The sequence below is a fragment of the Meleagris gallopavo genome, chromosome Z (assembly GCF_905368555.1).
Source record: "Meleagris gallopavo chromosome Z, MGAL_WU_HG_1.1, whole genome shotgun sequence".
Lineage (NCBI taxonomy): Eukaryota > Metazoa > Chordata > Aves > Galliformes > Phasianidae > Meleagris > Meleagris gallopavo.
This window is the reverse complement of record NC_139435.1, coordinates 13,129,979-13,152,726: the sequence shown is the minus strand read 5'-3', so window position 1 is coordinate 13,152,726 and position 22,748 is coordinate 13,129,979. Positions and strand designations below refer to the sequence as shown.

General features: G+C 38.3%; 2 protein-coding genes across 3 annotated transcripts in view; both read left to right on the top strand.

Moving 5' to 3' along the window:
• PRKAA1 (protein kinase AMP-activated catalytic subunit alpha 1) lies at positions 1–19,034 on the top strand. Its single transcript, NM_001303217.1, is given in 9 exon segments — positions 1–123; positions 5,761–5,902; positions 7,997–8,090; positions 8,935–9,079; positions 10,383–10,470; positions 11,360–11,584; positions 13,777–14,263; positions 15,349–15,475; positions 16,949–19,034. Coding segments are annotated over 9 exon segments (1,656 nt in total). The 5' UTR covers positions 1–20; the 3' UTR covers positions 17,194–19,034.
• Positions 19,035–20,198: 1,164 nt separating this feature from the next.
• TTC33 (tetratricopeptide repeat domain 33) overlaps positions 20,199–22,748 on the top strand; it is a 41,917-nt gene continuing 39,367 nt past the window's right edge. Inside the window, exons 1-2 of one of the 2 annotated variants that reach the window (XM_085213968.1) lie at positions 20,199–20,518; positions 20,837–21,065. In XM_085213968.1, the coding sequence (XP_085070094.1) occupies positions 20,845–21,065 (221 nt within the window). In that variant the 5' untranslated portion in view covers positions 20,199–20,518; positions 20,837–20,844. The remainder of the gene's footprint in view (positions 20,519–20,836; positions 21,066–22,748) is intronic. The other variant, XM_085213967.1, reaches the window with a different exon arrangement.

Below are 22,748 nucleotides of genomic sequence, written 5' to 3'. Positions count from 1 at the left end.
GACTCGGCTCTTGGCTCAAGATGGCGGCGGCAGATAAACAGAAGCACGAGCACGGGAGAGTGAAGATTGGGCACTACATCCTGGGCGACACGCTTGGCGTCGGTACCTTCGGCAAAGTCAAGGGTGAGCCGTTGCGCCGTCTTCTCCTTCTGGGTTGGGGCTGGGGCCGGCTGCCAGCCGGGATGTGGCTGAGGGCGTACGGGGGCTGCCGGGGCCCTAGCCGGAGGCTTGCCGCGCTGTTGGGCGGGGAGGCGGCAGCTATATCACGGGGTGCCGCGGGGCCGAGGGCTGGGCTCTGAGTCGTGCTCGTGTGGCCGCGGCGGTAGCCCTGTCTGTGGGGGGCGGCCGGCTCGTGGAGGCGGCAGCGGGCATGGTTGGGCGGGGCGGGGCGGCTCTTCGGGTGGGGGATTTCTCTTCCGCGTTGGCGGATATCATTCCCGGAGCAGAATTCCTGTGTGCGCTACAAGTATGAGCGCATCTGTAACGGAGGTGGCCGACGTACAGACAGTGCTGCCCTCGGGATTGCATTTTGTCCCGCAAATACTTGACATCCTTATAAGGATAACGAGTTTTCTTGCTTTGCAGAGGGTAAAGCATTTAAAAAAAAAACAAAAAAAACTTGCCTGAAATTATTTGAGTAACAAGGGCTGCTGTTGACATAGATGTATGGGAAGTCTTAATGCTGAAGCTGATTGTAACTGAAGTTTCTCTGCACCTCAGACTTGCACAAATGGGCATGTAAATAGCGTGCAGCAAATATGATGCCTACTAGGAAAAGAGATAAAGACTTCCTTAATTCCTCTGCCTCCTTTGGTGGCTCTGATAAGGTTTCCTCACTTGGCGGTGTGAGCTTATGCTATAAGAAAAAGCTTGTCTTGTTTTTATTCAGCTGGGGTTTTCCTTGAGTTTGTGTGATGTGAGGTTGGGCTTTGTCATGGCTTCAGCGGCGCAGAGCTGATTTTGTTCATAGTATCTGGTATGATGCCGCGTTAAATTGGGTTAACCTATGCATTTTTCTTGGGAGAGAGTATTTAATGGCAGCAACAGCCCTAAAAATGAGTTGGAAAAACAGATTTGTGAGTAACTATCAAAGCTTTTCCAGTGTTAAGATAACCGTCAGATGAATTCATCATTTTTGCTTGGTGTTTTACTATCACAGATGGTTGCTACTGATGTGATGTTCTGCCTCTTTAACTCTTAATTTGGCTCTGTGATCCTGAGTTAATTACTTAGTTCATGTGACTGTGCCTCAGATGGGCATTCATGGCGAAGAAACTGGTTCTAGCATTTTTTGCCTTTACATCCAGGCAAAGTAAAAATATCACTGACATGAAAGGCAAAAAAGAATGCTGGAAGTAAATGAGTTTTGTGAAGTACATTCTCACTTAAATTATACAAGCATTTGACATAAAACACTTATTCTAACCTCAGCAATTTTGGATGTCAGGGGAAAGTTCTTTACAGAGGGAGTGGTGAGATGCTGGAACAGGCTGCCCAGGTTGGTGGTGGATGCTCCATCCCTGAAGGTGTTCAGGCACAGGTTGGATGGGGCAATCTGATCTAGTACCAGATCTGGAGGTTAGTGGCCCTGCCTGTGGCAAGGAGGTTGGAACTTAATGATCCTTGGGGTCCCTTCTAAGCCAAGCCACTCCTTGATTACTAATGTTGTCTTTTTTAAAAATTGATCATGTTTTCTGCTGAATCCAAAGGCAGAATTAGTTCTACGTGTTCCAGATGGTTAGATTTCATAAGGAGAGGAGTAGTCAGACATCTAGTGATTTGTAATGAGAGTGAGGATGCTGTTTGTGGTTGTAAATACAAAATATTTGTCCAAGCCTTTAAAACTAGGCCAAGAACACTGATCTGTATAAACTGCAAAAATGATATAAACAGGCCTTGTTGAAACTTGAGAGGGAACAGTGAATGTAAGTTTGCTCTCTGATGTATTTGTTAAGTAGTATGTCTTTGCACAGCATTAACTGCTGTGGTGTTTTTTTTTCTTTTTTTTTTTTCTACAAGTTACTAACGGCGTTATCTTAATTTTAAAGGGTGCTACTCTCTACTGAGCCTTGGCTTAGATTGTTGGTTTCTGGCAATGTATTTGATTACATGTGTTTTTTTCCAACCTTAATAATTTTATGACTACTAAAATAATCTAGTCCAACCATCAAACGAGGCAACCTAAGAGTCTGCTCCTGCGACTAAATTTCACCTTTTAGTCTCCTGTGCCAAAGATCTCATAAGTCTTTTGGGTTTTATACAGCTTCAGGTATGGCCAAGTGAAAGCAACCCAGCAAATGCCAGACCTGACAGATTGAGGCCGTATAATTACATGTGACAGTAAAGCCCAGGTTTTAGTGAGAGCCGCCTGTGCATTGCACGGCTGTGTTTTTCTGCTGCTTCTACCTTCAACTGCCTTCCTGTTGCAGAGGACATCCAAAGAGACACTCCTCAGTGTGCCCATAACTCATACCTAATCTCATAAGAACATCATATTTCCTGTGGCTTGAGGTTGTTTTTCTTTTCCAGCTGAAGGCCTACTGACCTGAATTTAGACAAATGTCTCTGCACTTAAACAGTTGAAACTGTAGTTGAAGTTGTTGCAACTTTAAGGATCTATCTGTAAGTGTCTTTGAAAAATTGCTGCTGTGCATAGCCATATTGAAACTTGAGCCACATTGAAAATTGTATTAGTGATAGAACACAAGAAAATGGTATCCGGTTGCACTGAGGAGGTTTGTATAAGATATCGAGGAGAATTCCTTCCTTGAGAAAATGAACATATTTGAGATCTGTGAATGTGCCACTAAGGAAAATAGTTTAGTGATGGGACTTGAGTGGTCACGTTGGTAGTTGGATCTGCTGATCATGAAGGTTTTTCAAGCAAAGATGATTATCAACCTAGAGTCTATAATCAAAGAATAAAGTGAGGTATATTAGGTATACAAAGGGACCTTTCTTTGCAGTGCTTTTATTTTTTAAGACTGGTGGAGTACTAGAATGATTAACTTGATTAACCTAAATATACTTCTAAATTGTAAGCCAACCCTTTTGTAGATAAAACGTATGCTAAGGTGTAATACAGAGTAGCTTACAGAAAGATAACACTGGCTTCTTGGTTTTCTATGGGCTGTACATGATGTTATCACCTGAGGTCTTGCTTTCAGTTCCATTCTTGCGCTGAATTCAAAAATAGCCAGCAGTTCCAATAAACTTTGAACTGCTCTATCTTAAACTTATTTTTTATGGCATGTGAATATCTGACTGCTTATTTGTGGAATTACGTATCAGTTCTCATCTGAGGTGCATGCAAAATAACGATGTTGCAAAGCTACTTTACAGTAGTGAAATAAAACAACAGATCTTTTTATCTTGACTTTTTTAAAGCATGTAGAAACACTTGTTTGCTATTGCATTAAACAGTGAAGTGAAGATTACTTTTGTCTGGGAAGAATGAAAGATTTTTTCTGGGAAGAGTGCCGTCTAGTATTTAAAGTATGTGATCTGTAGTGGTTGGCTGGTGCCAAGTATACTCTGTGGAAAACATTTGCAAGAATCATTCTTATTTCATGAAGGTGATTATTGGAAACTTCAATCCTAAAGATAGATTTCATATAAACTTAAACTTGAGGGGGAAAAAAAGGGGGAGGGGCAAAAACTACTGAAAAGACTCATTCATTTCCTAACGACTTCTCAGGCTTTTGGAATCTTTCTGTACTTGTGGAAAGCTGCTATGTTTTTATTTCAGTAATTTATTTGAAGTTGTCAAACAGTGCTAAAGAGGCAGAAAAGCTTGTTTTCATCTAGGGCGTACTGACAAACCATAAATGAAACAAATTTACTGATAGATGAGGCCATGTCTGTGAGAACTGAATATGTGCTAAGCTGTACAATTGCTCAAATGTATATGCTATCGTGCATTCTTCAGCAGTGTGAACATTCTTGCACAGTGCTTTGGTTATTCTGTTGCTTTTTAGATAATGGCTCCTCAGAATCAGAGGAGGCTTGTTTTTTGTTTTCCCCACAGTGCAGTTGGAGTGAGCCTACCTGCGTTAGGTACAGAACGTATCCCACCACCCTGTCAGGGTGGTTCAGAAACTTGCACGATCCAATGTGTTGTTACTTCTCTGCTGGAATTTTTACAAACTGCTTTGTTTTACAAAGTAATCATCTTTTTGTTATAAAAACAGTATTGAGGAGAAGTTTATTGATATCTCTGTCTCTCTACTATGAATTTTTTTCTCAATTGCATTGGATTTTTAACTCAGTGTAGAGAGCTTCATGTTGAAAATGATTGATAGACTTCTCAAAATTCTGTCAAAATTAACTCTTGAACGCAGAAAGGTTTTTGTGGATTGTTGCAGGAAAGAACTGTGCCTTTCAGAAGAGTTAGGCTGTCATATACCACTGGCCCCTAGCTTTATCATCTGAATACTGGTTTAGTCCTTGATTCTGTGCTCGACTTGACATTTTCACTAATGTTTTCTTTTTCTAAAAGCGAGATAAGTGCTTCCAGATCAACTAACTGCACTGTAAAATAACAAATGCAAAATCATTGAAGGCTTTGCAGTTAAATGTATTATTATATGTGATGTATAATATATAGGAACTGGTTCTCCAGCATGGAGTTATTAAAAAAACATTAGAATTGCTTATCATGGCCTTCCTGTGGTTGTATTTAAATAAAGCTTGGGATTTAGATAAATTCTTCAGTGAAGAAGTAGATGCATGTGAGTGAGTCCACTGTGTTGTGCAGAGGTACCAGTGTCAGTCAAGTGGACAAAAATTAACCATTTAGGTGTCTTGGAATCTGGCTTGCCTTTAGAAGGCAGGAGTTTGAATAGCAACTGAACTGAAGTGGATGTAGTTGTGATACTAGCAGTGTTGGATATCTGCATAAGTTTCTGCAGGCACTCATTCAAGTCTTACAGTGAAACAGATGCTTACGTTCTGTAGTATATCTGTGATCTGGTATTGCATTTTCTTAGTAACTTTGTTGTGGCCTTTTCCAAAAGTACCTGCAAACTTAAGGAATTTAATGTTTTACACTACCAACTTCCCCTGAAACAAAAACTCTTTTAAAAATGGGAAGAAACTTAGAAACGTAAGCGATTGCTTGTCATAGGTAACACTGGATCCTATTTTGTGCATTTCATCTATGTTTTGCTATTTATAGAATGAAACTCTGGTGTGATGTACTTGCTTATTGTGTAAGGTCCTATAGGGTGAAACTGCTACAAAGACAGATAAATATTTCAAGATTGGATACTCTTAGCCATAATTCCGATTGCTGAAATAGGGTTCTTGAGGGAAAGGAAACAGTTGTTTTAGTAACAGCAATGCTTGCTGGCTGAGTAGAGGAGCTGCAGGGAGAGCAAGTCTGAGAGGATTATCAAGTGAACTTAGATTGACTCATACAGAGAAATGAAATGGTCTTCCTCCTTAACAAGGATGGCAATGTTTTGAGATACAAAAATGTTTTGCTTGCATTTGTGCAAAAATTCAGTCATTCAGCAAGAGTTCCAAATCTGAGATTTAAGGTTGTTCTTAACATTTCTAATTAGTCTTCTCTCAATAGAATTTAGAGAAGTATTTGGGGTACAGCAGAAATGATGTGCCGTGTGGTCTTCAACCTCCCTAAAGATAATGGGGATTTGTGGAATCTTAATTGTAGTATTTCTTGGCTGTATTTGAAATGATCTGACTGTCCTTTGTGGAGCAATTTACAAATCTCACTAAATTCTTTTTTGTTCCTTGTAGTTGGCAAACATGAGTTAACTGGACATAAAGTTGCTGTGAAGATTCTGAATCGACAGAAAATTCGCAGCCTTGACGTTGTAGGAAAAATTCGCAGGGAGATTCAGAACCTCAAACTCTTCAGACATCCTCATATAATTAAGCTGTAAGTTTTATTTGCTATAATCAGATCTATTTAAGCAATAATCTCTTTTGCTCTCACTGACTTGAAATGTGTCTAAAGGGCAGTAGTATTAGCAGTCGCTTCTTAGGAAACTGACTAGTCCTAAGAAGCAGTATTCCATTTTCAGTATCCCCTGTAACGCATTTTCACAACACTGATCTTCTCTGGGGGTCAGGGAAGTGTGCTTTAATGTTCTTTTTCTAATTATATTTGTTTTTGTTTTTTTTGGCCTAGAATCAAATTAAGAACAAGGTTGTAAAGTGTACTTCTATAGGAAGCTTACTGCATTTTTTCCTCAGTATTTTTTAACAACATGCTGATCAGTTACCTGTGATTTCTCCAATGTTGATGCCTCTGCAAAATTTTTTTAATTAAGGATGTGCAGTCTGTTAAGTGTGATCTGATATTTCAGAATTCTTTGGTATAGCTGTTACCACTTGTCTAGTATGCTAAAAGGTCGTTGGCTGCTTATCTATTAGGCAATAGTAGTTCATCAGTAGAGTTCAGAGTACAGCTAAATATGTCCTAGACTAGACACTCTGTAATTTATTTTCTAAGACTAGATACAAATGCCGTTGATTTTTGGCTTTTCATATAACCTGCCTTTGCATATATTAGGGCACATCTGGAGTGCAGACAATTCTCACTCTTAATTGTGGAGTGGCAGTTTATTTTTTTTTATTGTCAGACTTGTATTAGGATCAGGATACCACTGATAGATTAATTTTGGTTTAGGTTTCCGTTAGGTTTAACAGTAACACATAAACTGGTGCTCAATAAGATTGTCAGATCATCTCAGTAACTTTCTTCAGTTAAGAGTTCAAGAACAAGTCCAAAAACTAGTGACTGCAGTCTGTGACTAGCCAAGATATGAGGCAGAATAGTAATATGTAGCTCTTAAGTCAGCTTAACTGTTTTCAAGTAAACAATTACTCAGTGAATAGTGGTGCGAAATTCTTTCTCTTCAGCATGTGAAGGGAAGGATCAAGATGTAGGAGATGACAGAAAAGATTAAGAATACTCAGCTTTTCAACTGTTTGACCTGAATTTCCAAAGCTGAAGGGTTGTTGTCTTGTGTAAAAAAAAAAAAAAAAAAAAAAAAAAAAAAAAAAAAGACATTTGAGCTATAACTGATACTGTTGTTCTGACTTGCTGGTAACTTAGGGTCATGCTGCTTGTGCTCTTAGGAACTAGACTGGGGTACTGGTGGGGTGAAAGTAAACAGTTTTCTTCAGCTTAACGATAAAAAATACAATTTCTAATTCGGAACACTTTATTAAAAACTTCATAAAACGATTTATCAGTATTTATAACTTTAGATCTATCTTTGCAAGACTTCTTTTCTATACTATGCTTTAATTAAAAACCTTGGAAGCGTCTCCTCCCTGTTCTTTAGACTCTAGCAATAGAATGGGTTGTGTTTTCTTCTGTAAAAATTCTTCCTCCTGCATTAAGTCATCCACTCTGTGGAGTTTGACCTTGCTTATGTTACTGGTATGTAACTGTTGTGTTCTGCAGTTGCCTTTTCTGTAACTAGAAAAATGAACTGACTGAAGAGAAGTATGGTTGCATCTTCCAAGAGATGTGGACTGGCTTATTTTCAGAGATCATGAGAGGTTTATCTTCCAGCATTTTTCAGTCTCTCTACCCAAAAAGTGGAAATCACTGTGGTAATTTCAACTATGAACTGTTGTTCATGATTGCCTGAAGTATACAGCTTATTGTTTTTACAACTATAGGGAAAATCATGAAAGGTAATGTTAGAAGTAAGGTTGCACTGTAATTTCTTGCTAACACTATTAAAATATCATTTCCTTAGTAGTGAGACTTGGCCATGGCTTCAAAATTTCTTTGTGGGGAAATATAAATTTTCTGCTAGTCTTTACAATAGCAGCATCCCTAAGTAAAAAGTGAGAAAACAGCTGATGAGAAAGTGTTATTGCAGTTATTGTAAACCGACTGATAAAACCAGTACTGTGGGAAGAGTTACATAGAAATATATTTTGAAGTGTTTAACCAGGTGTAACTAACCTCTCATACTGAGTACTTAAACTAATAGATACCTTTCTGTATTAGGTACCAGGTCATCAGTACCCCAACTGACATTTTCATGGTGATGGAATACGTTTCAGGAGGAGAGCTGTTTGACTATATCTGTAAAAATGGAAGGGTAAGAAGTAGTTCAACTCTACAGATCAGTAACTTGCATTCTGTTATTGCTTTTGCAACATTTCTATTAAATGATGGTTTGTTTTTATGTATTCGGCATTATTTTTGCTGCTAGCAGTTAAAATAAAGATATTTTATGCTTTCATCTTTGTAAACGTGGTTGTTTTTTTTTTTTTCAGAACATGTTAAATGATCTTCACATATCTGTCATGCTGTTGTTTTACAAAGTGGAAAAAAACAGCATTTCCATTATTGGGAAGCTGTTATACTGTCCTTATTGCCCTCTTTTACAGGTTTCTGTTAATTCTCTAATGTCCCCTATGGCAAACTATCTAGAAAGCTTAGTCTAACAAATAACTAAAAGCATTGTGGCTGATGTAGTGTAGGGTATGCTCCATGGGAATGTCCACCTAAGTCTGCTATTTGAGCAAAGCTGCCAGTAGGAGCACACGTTTTATGTAAAATTTACTGCCTCTAATTGTCAGCATCTTTTGTCTTATTTAAATCTTATTATGTACTTAAGTACTGAAGTACCTTGGTATTCCAGTTAGACAGAATAAAAGTTTGGGTGATAATATTCCTAGTTTATCTAACCAGTTTCCAAAGAATGTTTGACAAATGTCAGTGACTCTTGAGTAGGTGGATCTTGTTTTATCTTACTCATTTCAGAGCTGTGGCTGAAGCAAAATGATGTAAGATGTGAAATTTTCTGTCACAAAGATGTGCTGTGTAATGTATCAAAACTATAAACGATAGCTTTAGATCATTGGAAATTTTTCTGTAATTAATATAAATGAAAAAGTCATCTTCCACTGTCTCAGAATTGTTTAAAATTCTTGTTTTAGCTTGATGAGAAGGAAAGTAGACGTCTGTTCCAACAGATCCTTTCTGGTGTGGATTACTGTCACAGGCACATGGTAGTTCACAGAGATCTAAAGCCCGAAAATGTGTTGCTTGATGCACACATGAATGCCAAGATAGCTGACTTTGGTAAGCATTAATATTACCTAGAAACATTTTTTGTGTTATTTAGGTTTAATTGCTGTGGAATATATTTAATATTTGGTTACTTGAGTGTCCTGTATGGTGAGATAAAATCTGTGAAGAGCATGAGTGCAAGAGAAAATACTGTTCTTGGACATCTGTGGAATTTGCTTTCCCTTGTGCTTTCTTCTTTTTCAAGTCAGGTATTTTTTGTTACTGAGCAAAACCAAGAGCTGTCGTCTTTGGTTCTGCTTAACAATAATTCTCTGAAATGGGACTTAGTTCCCCACCTTATCACTTGCAAACTAACTTTCCTATTGCTTATTCTTCCATTTGTAAAAAGCAGATATTTAGCACTCTTGGAAGTACAGTGCAAGGACAGTTCTTTATATTTAAAAAACATATTGCTCAGTAAAATGTGAATTCCAAAGATGTGATTGGGGAAGAAAAATTTAGTTAGTTAAAAAGTAAAATAATTGATTTGACAAACACCTGAGCTCTTTGCTATGTGGGTGCCTAACTAGTTAGAGAATCTGATAGTTTGCATGAACCATTTGTAACACAGTTGGTGATGACACTGGTAGCTAGTTCTGAATAATCATCTGAATGGAGAAACCTGAGTGTATGAAAATAGTAAGATACAGCTGTGTCATCACAATATATCTCCTGTTAGAAGTAGTACATAATATCTGCTCTTTGAAGTGTTCAAGTATGTGCATATTGTGAATCCCGGTAATTTCTTGCATAGAAATTGTTTGTGATGCAGTTACTTACTTGAAGAAGAAATAAAACACAGCAACTTAAAAAACAAAAACAGTAAAATCTCTTTCCATGACAGAAGTATCTGCAAAAGCACAGCACTCAGTAAATCATGACTAGCTTATTAAATGGGAGCTTAATACTGGCTTCATGTGTGGCAGTGTCAGAGTTGGTCAAGCTGTGTACTTCCATCTCCTGGCCCTTTGCTGGTAAAAGGGCATAATGCCTCCTCTTTGAATTGAGCTCTCAGGACTGCGGTAATCTTGATGTTGAGGCTTCCATTGAGTAAACAAGAAAACATTCTTCACAGCTATTCCAGAAGTGGTAACTTTTGTCTGGTATTTTCTGATAAACTAAACAGGATATGGGGTATAGGATTACATGGTATTCTCACATGTGAAAACTTCAGTGATTCCACAGAAGTGTGCGTACTAGCTAAGATAAATTGTTAACTTCTGTCAAATTACTACTGATTTATTCTAGATGGTATATACAGTGTGAAACCATTTTGTTCTCTGAATTTTTAGTAATTACTTTTCTGCGCTTTCAGGTCTATCAAATATGATGTCTGATGGAGAATTTTTAAGAACAAGCTGTGGTTCCCCTAACTATGCTGCACCAGAAGTAATTTCAGGAAGGTAGGTTTTTTCTTTTCTTTTTTTTTTTTTTATTGGATATATGTATGCATGTACTTCAGTTACTTTACTGCTTTATTCTAAAGGCTGCATAATTCTTTATCAGCTTGATGTGAAGAAACTATGCTGAACTGTTAATTGCCTTAATTATTTTTCATAAATGTATAAGGCTTCTCTGAACTAGCTTTGAATAGCTCCTGTAAGTTGGAGGTGATGTCTAATGCCCCAAATCTAGTATGTGCGATGTGCCTCATATAGGAAGTAGAGGTATGGATAGAATTAGAGACGACGTCTTCTGCGAAGTTGAGTGGCCATGAAATATCCGCTGCAGAATGGATATTCAGCCTGAACGTAACTTCCACTTTTTTTGGACTGTCATTGTCAAGTCTATTGTTTACAGCTACCCTAATATCATCTGTTGTTGACGGTAGGCCAAATGTCTTTTTTTTTTTTTTTTTATCTGGGCTGTAGCATAGATGTGGTAAGTCTGGGTAAATAGTCTTCCCTTGAATTTTTTCAGCATCTCAGATTTGGAGAATAGATAGATGACCTTGTTTTAGTGTAATCTGTGCAACATGTAACACAGGCTTCTTGGTATTAGAGGCAACTCTTTTTTTCAGTTGACCGTTGTCTTAAATTGTCTTTGTAGAGTATTTATACATAGTAAAGGGGAAAACTACATACTTGCTTTCTAGCTTTCTGTATGTACTTGAAAAAGGGGAGAGGTGTGGCATGTAAGCCAGAATGTTGTAGTACTTGCAGATTAGTTGTCCCTAAGTTTGTGCAGTTATTGTAAAAAAAAAAAAAAAAAAAAAAAAAAAAAAGTGGTGTGTGTTAAGTTTTTTTTTTTAAAGTATTAAACAGGAATCACTAATAGTTAACCTTTTCCCAGGTTATATGCAGGTCCAGAAGTAGATATTTGGAGCAGTGGGGTTATTCTCTATGCGTTGTTATGTGGAACACTTCCATTCGATGATGATCACGTGCCAACACTTTTTAAGAAGATATGCGATGGTATCTTTTATACCCCTCAGTACCTGAATCCATCTGTCATTAGTCTTCTGAAACATATGCTGCAAGTAGATCCAATGAAGAGAGCAACAATCCGAGACATTAGGTAAAATATTAACTGATGTCTGTTCAAAGAATGCTAGGATTATTATCTTAGTGCACATGTGCAGTATGAAGAAACTATTCAGACAACTTATCCTTGTTTTACAGTATAAGAGGAAAAAATCAGCTTCTGGTCATTTGGCCTTTGGTGTTTCTCATCTTCCTGGACAAAAATGTGTCTATTGGAGGCCACAGTTAAACATGCTATAGGAATTTTGAGAAACTTGATTTAGGACTGCGTTTATAAAGTTGCTGCAGAATGACTTGCAAAACTGCACAGCACTATTGATTTCTGGACAAAGAAATTCTTGGCTTAAGTACCACTGTTCTGTGCTTTAAATATCTGCAGAAACGTTACCGCTCTTAATTCAGCATAACTACTATTTAATTCATGCTTTTGGAGACTGTGAGAAAGACATGTTCAGATGAATATTCCATGTTAAGATAACTCTTCTTGTTCTGGCTTCAAAATCCTGGCATGAATGTGTGTAAGACTAACAATTACTACACCGATTTTTTGATGAGCTAAATCTACAAATATATTTGAATCTGGAGCCCATGGTGGCTGTGATTTTTGAAGTGGGTGATTGCGTTGGCAAATATGAAATGTTTAAAACAAAGAATTGATGCCCAGTAAGCTGCTGGAAGTAGTACAGCTTTAGGTTTTTGTTTCCTTTGTGAGGAGTTCTAAGAAAAGGGTACTGAAATACTATCTTAATGAAGATGATGCTTCTTCTAGTCTTAGAAGTTAGGAAACTATGTTTATATTTTTTCATCTTAAGAAAAAAATGTGGCGCATATCATATATATTCTTTACTACTTCATTACAACAAAGAATATTTTTTGCAAGTCCTATCAGAAAACAAAAGCACTGAGAACTAAGAGCTGTACAACTTGAGTGGATAGGAACTGAGCTCATTTAAGTCACCTTAAGTCTAGAAGAAGTATTGGAAAAGATGTTAAAAAACTTTGGTTGCAGAACATGGGTGGATTTTGAATCCTTAATAGTTCTGTACTTAGCCATAAAACATCATGTCAGTTTAAAGGGCAACCTGACTAATTAACTGAATCCCTTAGTTGTTTCATGGCCAAATCTTTGCAAGTGCAAGAGGAGAGGCTCATTTTAATGAATACTAACAATGTTCTAGGCACGTTTACCCAGCTTGGGCTGTGCTTTGTAGTGGCATAGGAAAAATCTGCTTCTAAAGCATTCATTATTGATGAAAGTGTATTTTACTCAACTCATTAGTGCTGAAACTAGAGCTTCACAAATGCAACTGCTCTTCAATCTGTAGCAGATCTTTAGTTTTGGAAGTTTTCTTTTATGTAGCACCTTGTCATGCCATATCGTTTGGCTAGTTAAGCAGCTTTCTCCAGGCACATAGGTTACTTGATGACAGAAAAAAAAGTGTCTGTTTGTTGGCTTTTTTCCTTCTATGAAAACTATTTTATAAATACAGCAGTAGAGATATTTTCCATATCCTTCCCTCAATTTTGTATCTCTTGGAGACAAGCTGTGGTTCTGAATGGGGGAAAAAAAATTGACAGCGACACGGTCTAGTGGCAGTATCGGTGGTAGGTGGATGGTTAGGCTAGATGTTTGCAGTGGTCTTTTCCAACTTTTTTTGATTCTTAAGGGCAGCACAGTTGATTTTATTCAAAAATGCTCACTTGAGTATCTTGATGGGTTGACATCTGTCAAAGATGTCAACCCATCAAGATTTCTTAACTGTGTTGGGTATGTATGAGGGATATCTTGATGGGATAGCCTAAGAATTGTAGCAGGACAGCATAAGAATTTCAGCTGAAATATTCTTAAATCTAAGGTACTAGAAATAGGAAAAAAATCAACCACCTATTCATATATGCATCAAGCTGATGAGTTACAATAAGGAGTTTTTGAAGCTCAGGTAGTTGCAACATTTCTAGGAAAGAAGGTGTGGGTTTTTATTTTTTTTTTAAAGCTGAATGTCTAACAAAATGTAATGAAGTCATTAATGCTTACTTTTTATTTTATAGAATTTTTCAGTTGCTTTATTGTGCAGATTGCTTTGTTGGAAGCACAGAGAAGGGACACTTGGGCTGACAGTTGTGATTTCTTTGTGTACATATGAAATATAACTTCTAAAAAATAATCTATTGCTAAGAAGGCTTGCTCCGCACACAGACTCAAACTTTGTTTGTTTTTAAATCTAGAGAACACGAATGGTTTAAGCAGGACCTTCCCAAATACTTGTTTCCCGAAGACCCTTCATATAGCTCTACCATGATTGATGATGAAGCCTTAAAAGAAGTATGTGAGAAGTTTGAATGTACCGAAGAGGAAGTGCTAAGTTGTCTGTATAGCCGAAATCATCAGGATCCTTTAGCAGTTGCTTATCACCTCATTATAGATAACAGAAGAATAATGAACGAGGCCAAAGACTTCTATCTGGCTACAAGCCCACCAGATTCTTTTCTTGATGATCACCATCTGTCTCGTCCTCATCCAGAGAGAGTGCCATTCTTAGTAGCTGAGGCACCACGGCCTCGCCATACTCTTGATGAGCTGAATCCACAGAAATCAAAACACCAAGGTGTAAGAAGAGCGAAGTGGCACTTGGGGATACGGAGTCAGAGTCGACCAAATGATATAATGGCTGAAGTCTGTCGAGCAATTAAGCAGCTGGATTATGAATGGAAGGTAAAAGAATATAATTTGTTTACTACAAGCAACAGTAGATTTTGAGCTGTGTTGTTATATAGCCTAGAAGTCTAAAAAAACTGCCTCTTCCTGATATAGGCTGGTTCAGAAATAGCAATAAATACATTAGTTAAAGGACCAATATATTAGGTTAGCAAAAAGAAATTAATGTGTGCTAGTTCTAAAGCTTTCCAGTTTAGCTTTGCTTAATATGTGAACAGTCATGTTTTTCTGAATAATTCTTGTTCACCGAAGCACTGAAGTCAAAACAGACTGCTTTTGTCTTTGCATCCACCAGGTATGAGGACTTTGTTCTTGGGTTTCATATAAATTGTTTTGAGTTATAGGGTACCAAGATAGAAAGTCACTCATTATGACATAACAAGCAATGAAAATTTGCCAAACTGGGGGAAAACAGCTAAAGATCAGCCAAGGGATATCAGGAGGAAGTTGAAGATGGAAAAATGAGAATGAAGAAGTGGTCTGTGACCACCCTAAATTCCTACTGTGCACGCCCGAAGGGACATTAACATGTGTTAATGAATTCTTGGATAATAATGAATATGTATGTGGTTTCCAGGAAATGTATTGCATGTGAAATGTCTTAACTGCTTAAATTTAGAACCTGAACTCCAGGAGTGCATACTTGATTTGTGAAGTTGCTTGGTACGTACCATTAATTAAAAGGAATGCTGTTTTTTCTTACACTGGAATTAGAGTTTTCTTCCCTGATTTTGCTGATGCTATTCCTGTGCAGGAAAACAATTGTGTGTGTGTGTGTGGTGTGTGTGTGTGTGTGTGTGCTCAGTACTTACTGACTGTGTAAGAATGGTTTTGGAAGAAGCTATTTATGCTGACAGAAAAAAATCTTGTTAACATTTCTAGCCTTTCTATGGGGGTCCTGAGGATGTGCATGTTTTTTCTCTTTTTTTTTCTCAGTAGGGGAAAAAAAAAAAAAAAAACACAAAAAACCGCACCCTGAGAGGCAAGCCTGAAATCACTTAATATTAGTGAGTTGAAATAAGAACAGTATGCTCTGCATCTCAAGCAGTTCTGGTAACTAACTCAGATCTCTTTCGTACAAGGTTGTAAATCCATACTACTTGCGTGTTCGAAGGAAGAATCCAGTGACAAGTGCATATTCTAAAATGAGTTTACAGCTGTATCAGGTGGACAGCAGAACGTATTTGCTGGACTTCCGTAGCATTGATGGTATGGAAAGACTTGTGTTAATAGAGCACTAAGGGAAGTTGTTCTAAATGCTGGGTCTTAATTTACTTGTGAATAGGTAAATTAAACTGTTGCCCTTTATCAGTTAAAGCCAAATCTGAGTTGTAGTGTTTCTTTACTCCTTCCTGCTCTTGTGCTCCTGTGATCGAATGATTAACTGGTTCATCTCTCAAAACCCTCTTTAGGTATATTTAGGTATATTAACTGAGGAAAAAAAGCAAGATTATCTACAGCCAATGGTTTATATAACATACTAGGAAAACATGAGGGCAGGGAAAAAGGATTTGCTGGAGTCCAACTGGATTGCAATATAGGATGATTTAGACAGAGTCTTTGATAAGTTTAATATGATTCAGCACTACTGTTTGTCCTTTGTCCCTTAGAATGATACAACTTCTTGCTTAGATCCAGTGATACTTGACAAAAGGTACTAATGATTTTCCTGTACTAACCAACTGTAATATAAGAAAAATATCAACACAGTGGGAGGGGAGAAGACAGCTTAGAGCCACTCAACTTAGAAAGGACAGCCTGTCGCATTCCTGCTTTTCAGCTCCTGAGGACAACTTAAAGCCATGGACTTGGTTGACAGTCTTTTCAGTCTTGAAGTTGATTTGATGTTCCTTTTTGCCACAAATAACTATTCAGTATTTCTTTGGGACTGTAGTTTCAAGTAGCTTTGACTGATGTGAAAAGACAGTCCCTCCTTTACTCACTAATTTTTCCTGGAAATAACTTTTTAGTGACAAGTGTGAGTCAAGCTAGTTCAGTTTCTAAAGTAAGATAAGAGATACTTCAGCAGAAGTTACTTCTAAGACGGAAGTATTTCTTTTTAATATGGAAGGTAAGCTTAAGTTGCTAAAGCTATAGCCCAGGGTGTTCAAAATACTAAAAGAAACACATTAGTTTGTCTTTCACTTTAGTAAATAATAGCAATCAGTGCATCAGTTACTCTTAAGAATATTAGCAATAACACATAAATAACCAAATACATAACCAAAAACCATAACTGCAGAAGAAATGTTTAAGAAAATGACCTTAAATGCTAAATACAATAAAAATGAAGTAGATGCTAGCAAAAAGCATCTACAAAATGTTTGAACTGCTATTTGGCTTAAACAAGATAACCATATAAAGTTAACTTTAAAAATAATTCAGGTAAATCAATTGAACTATTAGCCACAGAAATTATTTACTGGCTGAAAAATATGATGGTTGCTGGTCTAATGTTGATCAGATAGTCCTGAAGCAGAGTTCATAGAACAGTACTAATTTGCATAAGGATGATTGCGTCTGTTACTCTTGTATAAGCTTTTATTTTTAGTAACTCTATATACTTCACAAGAGCTGTTTATATACTAATGAAGATTTTAAAAACAAGTCTGAGACGCGGAAGAAGTTGTGCTGTTCTGGCTGTTTTGATGTGAATTTTTTACTCTCTACTGCCCTTTTCAGATGAAATTATTGAAACGAAGTCTGGGACTGCAACTCCACAGAGATCTGGTTCTGTGAGCAACTACAGATCTTGTCAGAAAGATTCAGATGGTGACGCACAAGGAAAATCTGCAGATACATCCCTTACCTCGTCAATGACCTCTTCACTTGATTCTTCGACAGCTGACTTAACTCCAAGACCAGGCAGTCATACCATAGAATTTTTTGAGATGTGTGCAAATCTTATTAAAATACTTGCACAATAACTTTGAAGGTGGGCTTATTTCTTTTACAGCAATAAGCATGCATAAATCTTAATCAGATGCTTCCAGTTGTAATCAATTTAAATTAACAAAGGCGCTGAAAAAAATACCTGCAAAATGCAATTTACCTAGGGACTGAAGTAATTATGAGCAGTTAGGTATATTGCTTTGAAGCTGGAGTGAATTCTGATTTTCTGCTATTCAGTAACTTAATACAGGTACAGGAAGTCACATGCCCCTCGGGCAGTGCTTGTAACATTTTCATTGAGTGCACATTAGTATTTATATAACACTTACATTACACAGTCCTTTTTATCCTTCTTGTTGGTGATGCATACATCGGAGCACTGTAAGAAAATGTGCACTTACAAGTTCAATGACCTAAGTATGACTTGTTGGTCACTGTCTACATTTATGCCTCAGTTAATCAGAACAGATAATGTCTCCTAACAGTAAAGCATTAAAACTGCTGTTCCTTCATCCTTTATTCAGCAGTAAATGAGATTTTAAACAAAGTTTGATGTGCTGTAATATGAAGTTCAATAATGGATAAATTTGATGAGATGTTGGCAAATCCATCCAGTTGAAATTTTCAGTACATGTAAGTGCTCTGCAGCACTGTTATGAGTAAAATTCTGTGGGGTGTAAGTAGAACAGTTGAAACCACAGCAGTGCCAAGAGAGACGATGCTGAGAAGATACGCCTACGCAGTGGCCTGAAACAAATCACTGCTCTGAAGCACTGTGAGCAAGCTCCTGATCTGTGCAGGTTTGCTAGCTCATACCATAGCGTAGTAGCAGCACAGCTACTGCAGGCTGAAAATCCTTAGAAGTATATGCATGTAGTTAAGAGCACAGCCTAGGGGTTGTTGCATGTTATTCCACAATCTGAAATTGACACACCTTTAAAAAACAAAAAAAAAGATATGTCTGCTTACATCACATGTTAACTTACTATATGTTGTATAGAATTCACGCTGCAGTTCAAATATATTTTAAAGCTAAGTTTTTCCAGGCTACCCTTGTACAAATTTAAATTATGGAAATTAATAGTGCAGTTTTTCGGTTGAATGTTAAAAGCTGGAAATGACAATTAAAGTGTTAATAGTTAGGAAATTTTGAAATGTAGATTGCAGTCATGGATAACACAAAAACCATAACTGCAGAAGAAGTGTTTAAGAAAATGACCTTAAATGCTAGATCAGATATATTTGCTCAAAAACATTAAATATCTTGTAAATTGGATGTACATATCTACAGTTCCATTTTCATTTAGCACTTAATTTTAGCAATTAATAGATGTAAGTGTTAATAAAACATTTTAATTTCTTATTTGGGGATTTTTCTTTTCAAAATAGACTTCATGGCTTAGTTTGAAAGGTTGCTCTCCAATTTAGAAACTGGAAGTCAACCTGGTCTTTGTTGGAAATGGATGGGACTTCTTGCCAATGATGAATTTAAGGTTCCATCCTTGACACACTACTAACTACAGATGACAAGAATAGTCTAATGCAGTCCAATTGGCTTCAGTCCAGAAATTCCTGTTAGAAATTTGAAGTAATTTACTCTGCTTAAGCCTCAGAACTACTGTAGCTCTTCTCAACTGGGCAATTGTGTGTCCTGTTTTGTATGTAGGTACAACTTCAGTTTTTTGTCCTCAAGTAGCGTCTCATACGATCCCTGTAATGCAAGGTTATATTACTGGAGCTCAGAGTGGAAGGATTCTCCTCGATAAAGCTTTGCGTTTAAACTGTTGAGATTGAGATGACAGTACGTGGGGCCAGCTATCAATCATACTTTTAAGTCCTTTCTTCTTTTGTTTAAGGAAAGGTTCTGATGTTCTGAATAAATAGGTGTGCTCATTTTGTTATCCTTTTATTTTGAAACTTAAATATTGCACTTGTACAAGTATAACACGCACAGATTTTTTTATTGCAGTAATTCCTCATCTGGAATTGTTTTGGGATCACTGAAACTGTCTCCTGCATATGTTTAACTATTTACACATAGTATCTGCTTCTGGTTGTAAATTTGTAACGCTGATCACCAATGCAACGTGTAAAGGTGGCAAACAGCTTTTAATTTTTATACACTTTTTTTGGCCCTCCTGTGCTTTAAGGCAGCCGTGGTTTTTACTTTGTCTTGTCTGAATGAGGTGAATTTTGTTGGTATGATGGAACAGTTTTAATGGCCAAAGGTTTTGTGATAGAACAGTTTTTTTTTCATACAGGTTTGGGGGGGAGGACGGGACTGACAACCTATTTGAATCCAGTGCAGTTGTTTGTTGCATCACTTTCTTAGGCTTTGTAGATCTTTACTTTGGAACTGCTTTCTTCAGATGTTCCTACTGAGCTTGAAGACATTTTTTAGCATCCCATCAGGTTGAGCCTGAACTTGACTGAGAAAAATGCCAGGAGTGTAAGGATGTAATTGATGCAAATATACAAATTGGTCAAGTATGTTAGTCTTTAATCCAAAGCATATTCAGTTGGAGTCTGTTGAATTATTTTTCTTCTGTGTTCTAACTTTATGTAAGCATGAATAAACCTGGTTATCTCCGAGCTCAGTAGGTAATGAATTGGGGGGGAAAAAAAAGTACAAATTGGGTGCGTAATGCTAAAAGCAATGATGAAAATTTCACATTTGTCTTATTATGAGTGTTAACTACAAAATTGGAAGTGTTATTTTACCACTTGATTACCATTGTAAGATATGAAGTTCTGTTCTTTAATAAAGATGTGCCTACTTCCTATGTTGATTTTTTTTTTTTTTTTTCTTTTTCTGACAAAGTAACGAATGCAAAAATGCTTGTTTATAACTGTGTTGACTTCTTAAACTTTCAGAAGCTTCAAGGAAAAACAAAGTACTTAACCATTCCCTTTGGAGGAGTGTGCTGTCTCGTGCTGTGCCGTACTGTCACTGTAGACGGGCTGCCGCACGTGATGGCTGGGAGGGGACGGGACGGTAACCGAGGGATGATGGAAGGGGCAGCGCCATAGCAGCTGCGACGCACCGCCCGCGTTCGGCCCGGCCCCGGGTGCGGCGCTGCAGGCGGACGCGAGCCCACGAGCGCTATTCCGAGCGCTCCGTACCGCCCCGCGGCCGGCCGGCCGGCCGGCTGCGGTACCGTCATTCCGGGCGGCTCGGCGGCTGAGCGCACGGAACCCGGGGGCACAGAACCCTCCGCCACGGCTCGGCTCCGCCCCGCGGCCGGACGCGCGCTCGTCGCTCCCCGTCGCCCTCCGCCCGCGGCTGAGCCGCTGCCGCCCCGCCCTTCCGCTTCCCGGCGGGTCAGAGGTGTATCGGGCTGGGAGGCGGCGCGGCCGCAGGTAGCGGGCTATAGCTGCGGGTCGGGCCTCTGTGCCGCGCGGTGGGCAGGGCTCTTGCCGGTGTCCGGGCCGTGCGGCTCAGCGGGGAGCTCGGCATGGTGGCTGGGCCTGGGGCGTGCCTCGCTTGCTGCCGTTGCCTGTCCTTGGTGCGGAGCGCCTCGCTAGCGCCTGACGTGAGGCTGCTGGGCAGGATCTGTATGGATGAAGGGCTTTCTGCTTCGTGTTACTGCTCTCAGGGTCGAGATGAACGAGCTGCGTTTGTTTCTCTGCAAGCCTAAAACTTAGCTCACCTAATCGCTGAAATCTGTTTTTCTCTAGTTCTCCCGATGGCATCTTTTGGCTGGAAGAGAAAGATCGGCGAGAAGGTCTCCAGAGCCACTTCCCAGCAGTTTGAAGCAGAGGCTGCGGATGAGAAGGCTCCGGGTGGTGATGAAGATGAGGACTGGGTGCACGCTGCGAAGAGAAGGAAGGAAGTTCTCCTCGAAGACTGCGTAAAGAAGAGCAAACAGCTGAAAGACGAGGGGGCAAGTTTGGCTGAAAATAGGAGGTACTTATGTTATCCTAGTCTTTCTTTGACTCAGTAAGCGCTGGGTCTTATTTTAACCCTTTTTCTAAACTCTAAATACTAGTTGCTGCATTCATGCTTCTCATGTTGAAAAATAGATTGATCGCTTGTTTTTAAATTTTGCATCTACGATCTGATATTGAGTAGGTTTATTTCTGCTTTTTGGTGTTGATGTTGGCTGCTGCAAATTGACCGTATTCAAGTCTCATATCGGTGTGTTTGCTTAACAAGAAGTGATGGGGAGAGATGACTGATTGCATCTGAAATTTCAGAGGGTAAATAGAATATTGTGAGGTAAGTCGTACTGTAAATAATGCTTCAGCTGCTCAGGGAGCTCTGTCCTGTCCTGTAAATGTATCGTAATCTCACTTTAATGTTAGAGTAAGCGTGTTTATACGTGCACAGTGTGTATGTGACTAGGGAAATAGTGCACAGCAATTAATGTGCTGTAATTTGTCTAATTCTTGTGGCAAGTGAGGTTCAAGTAGACACTCTGTGTGCTTCCTGATAGTATTAGTCGGGACTCAAACAGGATTTTTTTGAAAGAGTATTTCATAAATTGTTCCTGATACACTTCAAGCAGGATGTAACTTTGGAGTAGAGGATGAACAGAAGCAGAATGAGACACTAAATTGTGTTTCAAAACTCCACAGTTTGCTTAGATCTTCTCTAGAGGAGAGAAAAACACAGTTCTAATAATAGTTCCCTTAAAAACGTCAGGATACTTGGTATCTAAATCTGAGTTCTGCAGTAGTTGTATGGACATCTGTTTATTCACTGTTCCAGATCAGCAGTGATCTGGAATTACTTCCTGACAGAATTTCGTAAGAAGTCAGTATGTATTTGTCTTCTGTTAAGCTGTACCTGTCAGTCTGAAAAAGGATGGTTTAGGCATTCAGAGAGAACAGCTCAGAAACAGGTGATTCTTGGTTGACTTTTGTCCTGAAACTTTCATTTTAACATTTGTTAGAGAACAGTACAAAAACTCAGCCCATTCATGACTAGCAGCGTGGTTTTACTTGTGAGTATAGTGAGACCTGTATCTTGACAGAGAGTTTACAACAACCACTGATAAAAGCTAAGTGGTCTATAAGAAGTGTGGAAAACAAGTAACAAGAAATTAAAATGTTATTTTCAGGAGATTTTTCACTGTCTTTTGTGCTAACACTTACATCTGAGGCTCAACAGAAGTTCTGTACTTAAAACAGTAATCTTTATACTTGAAGGGGCACTATCACCATCAATGACTTTATCATGTTCTGTAGAGTTTAGGCAATTACAGCAGTACGTAACTTTCAAGCAGACCTCTTTTTTAAAAAAAATTCATACAGATTTAAAGCTAAGCTCTCAGTGGGAAGCTTTTACTGCTTAAAAAGGTGGAATAGTTGATGTACCATTACAAGGAAGCAGTTTGTGAAGTTATGTTTATTCTGTCTGGTGGAAAGTGATTGTTCTGTTAGACTTCCATGGCATATTTTTTTTCTTAATAAACATTTTGTACAACACAAGGAGACTTGTATAAAAATAAAAAACTTAATGCAGATGGTTTTCTGAAATAGTGTAGTAGCAGTTAAACATTTGAGTTGGATGGTGCAGCATTCAGGTAAAGGTGGTGTGTGGAATCAAACTCTCTAACCCAAGTAAGATTACAAAGCAGGTACGGTT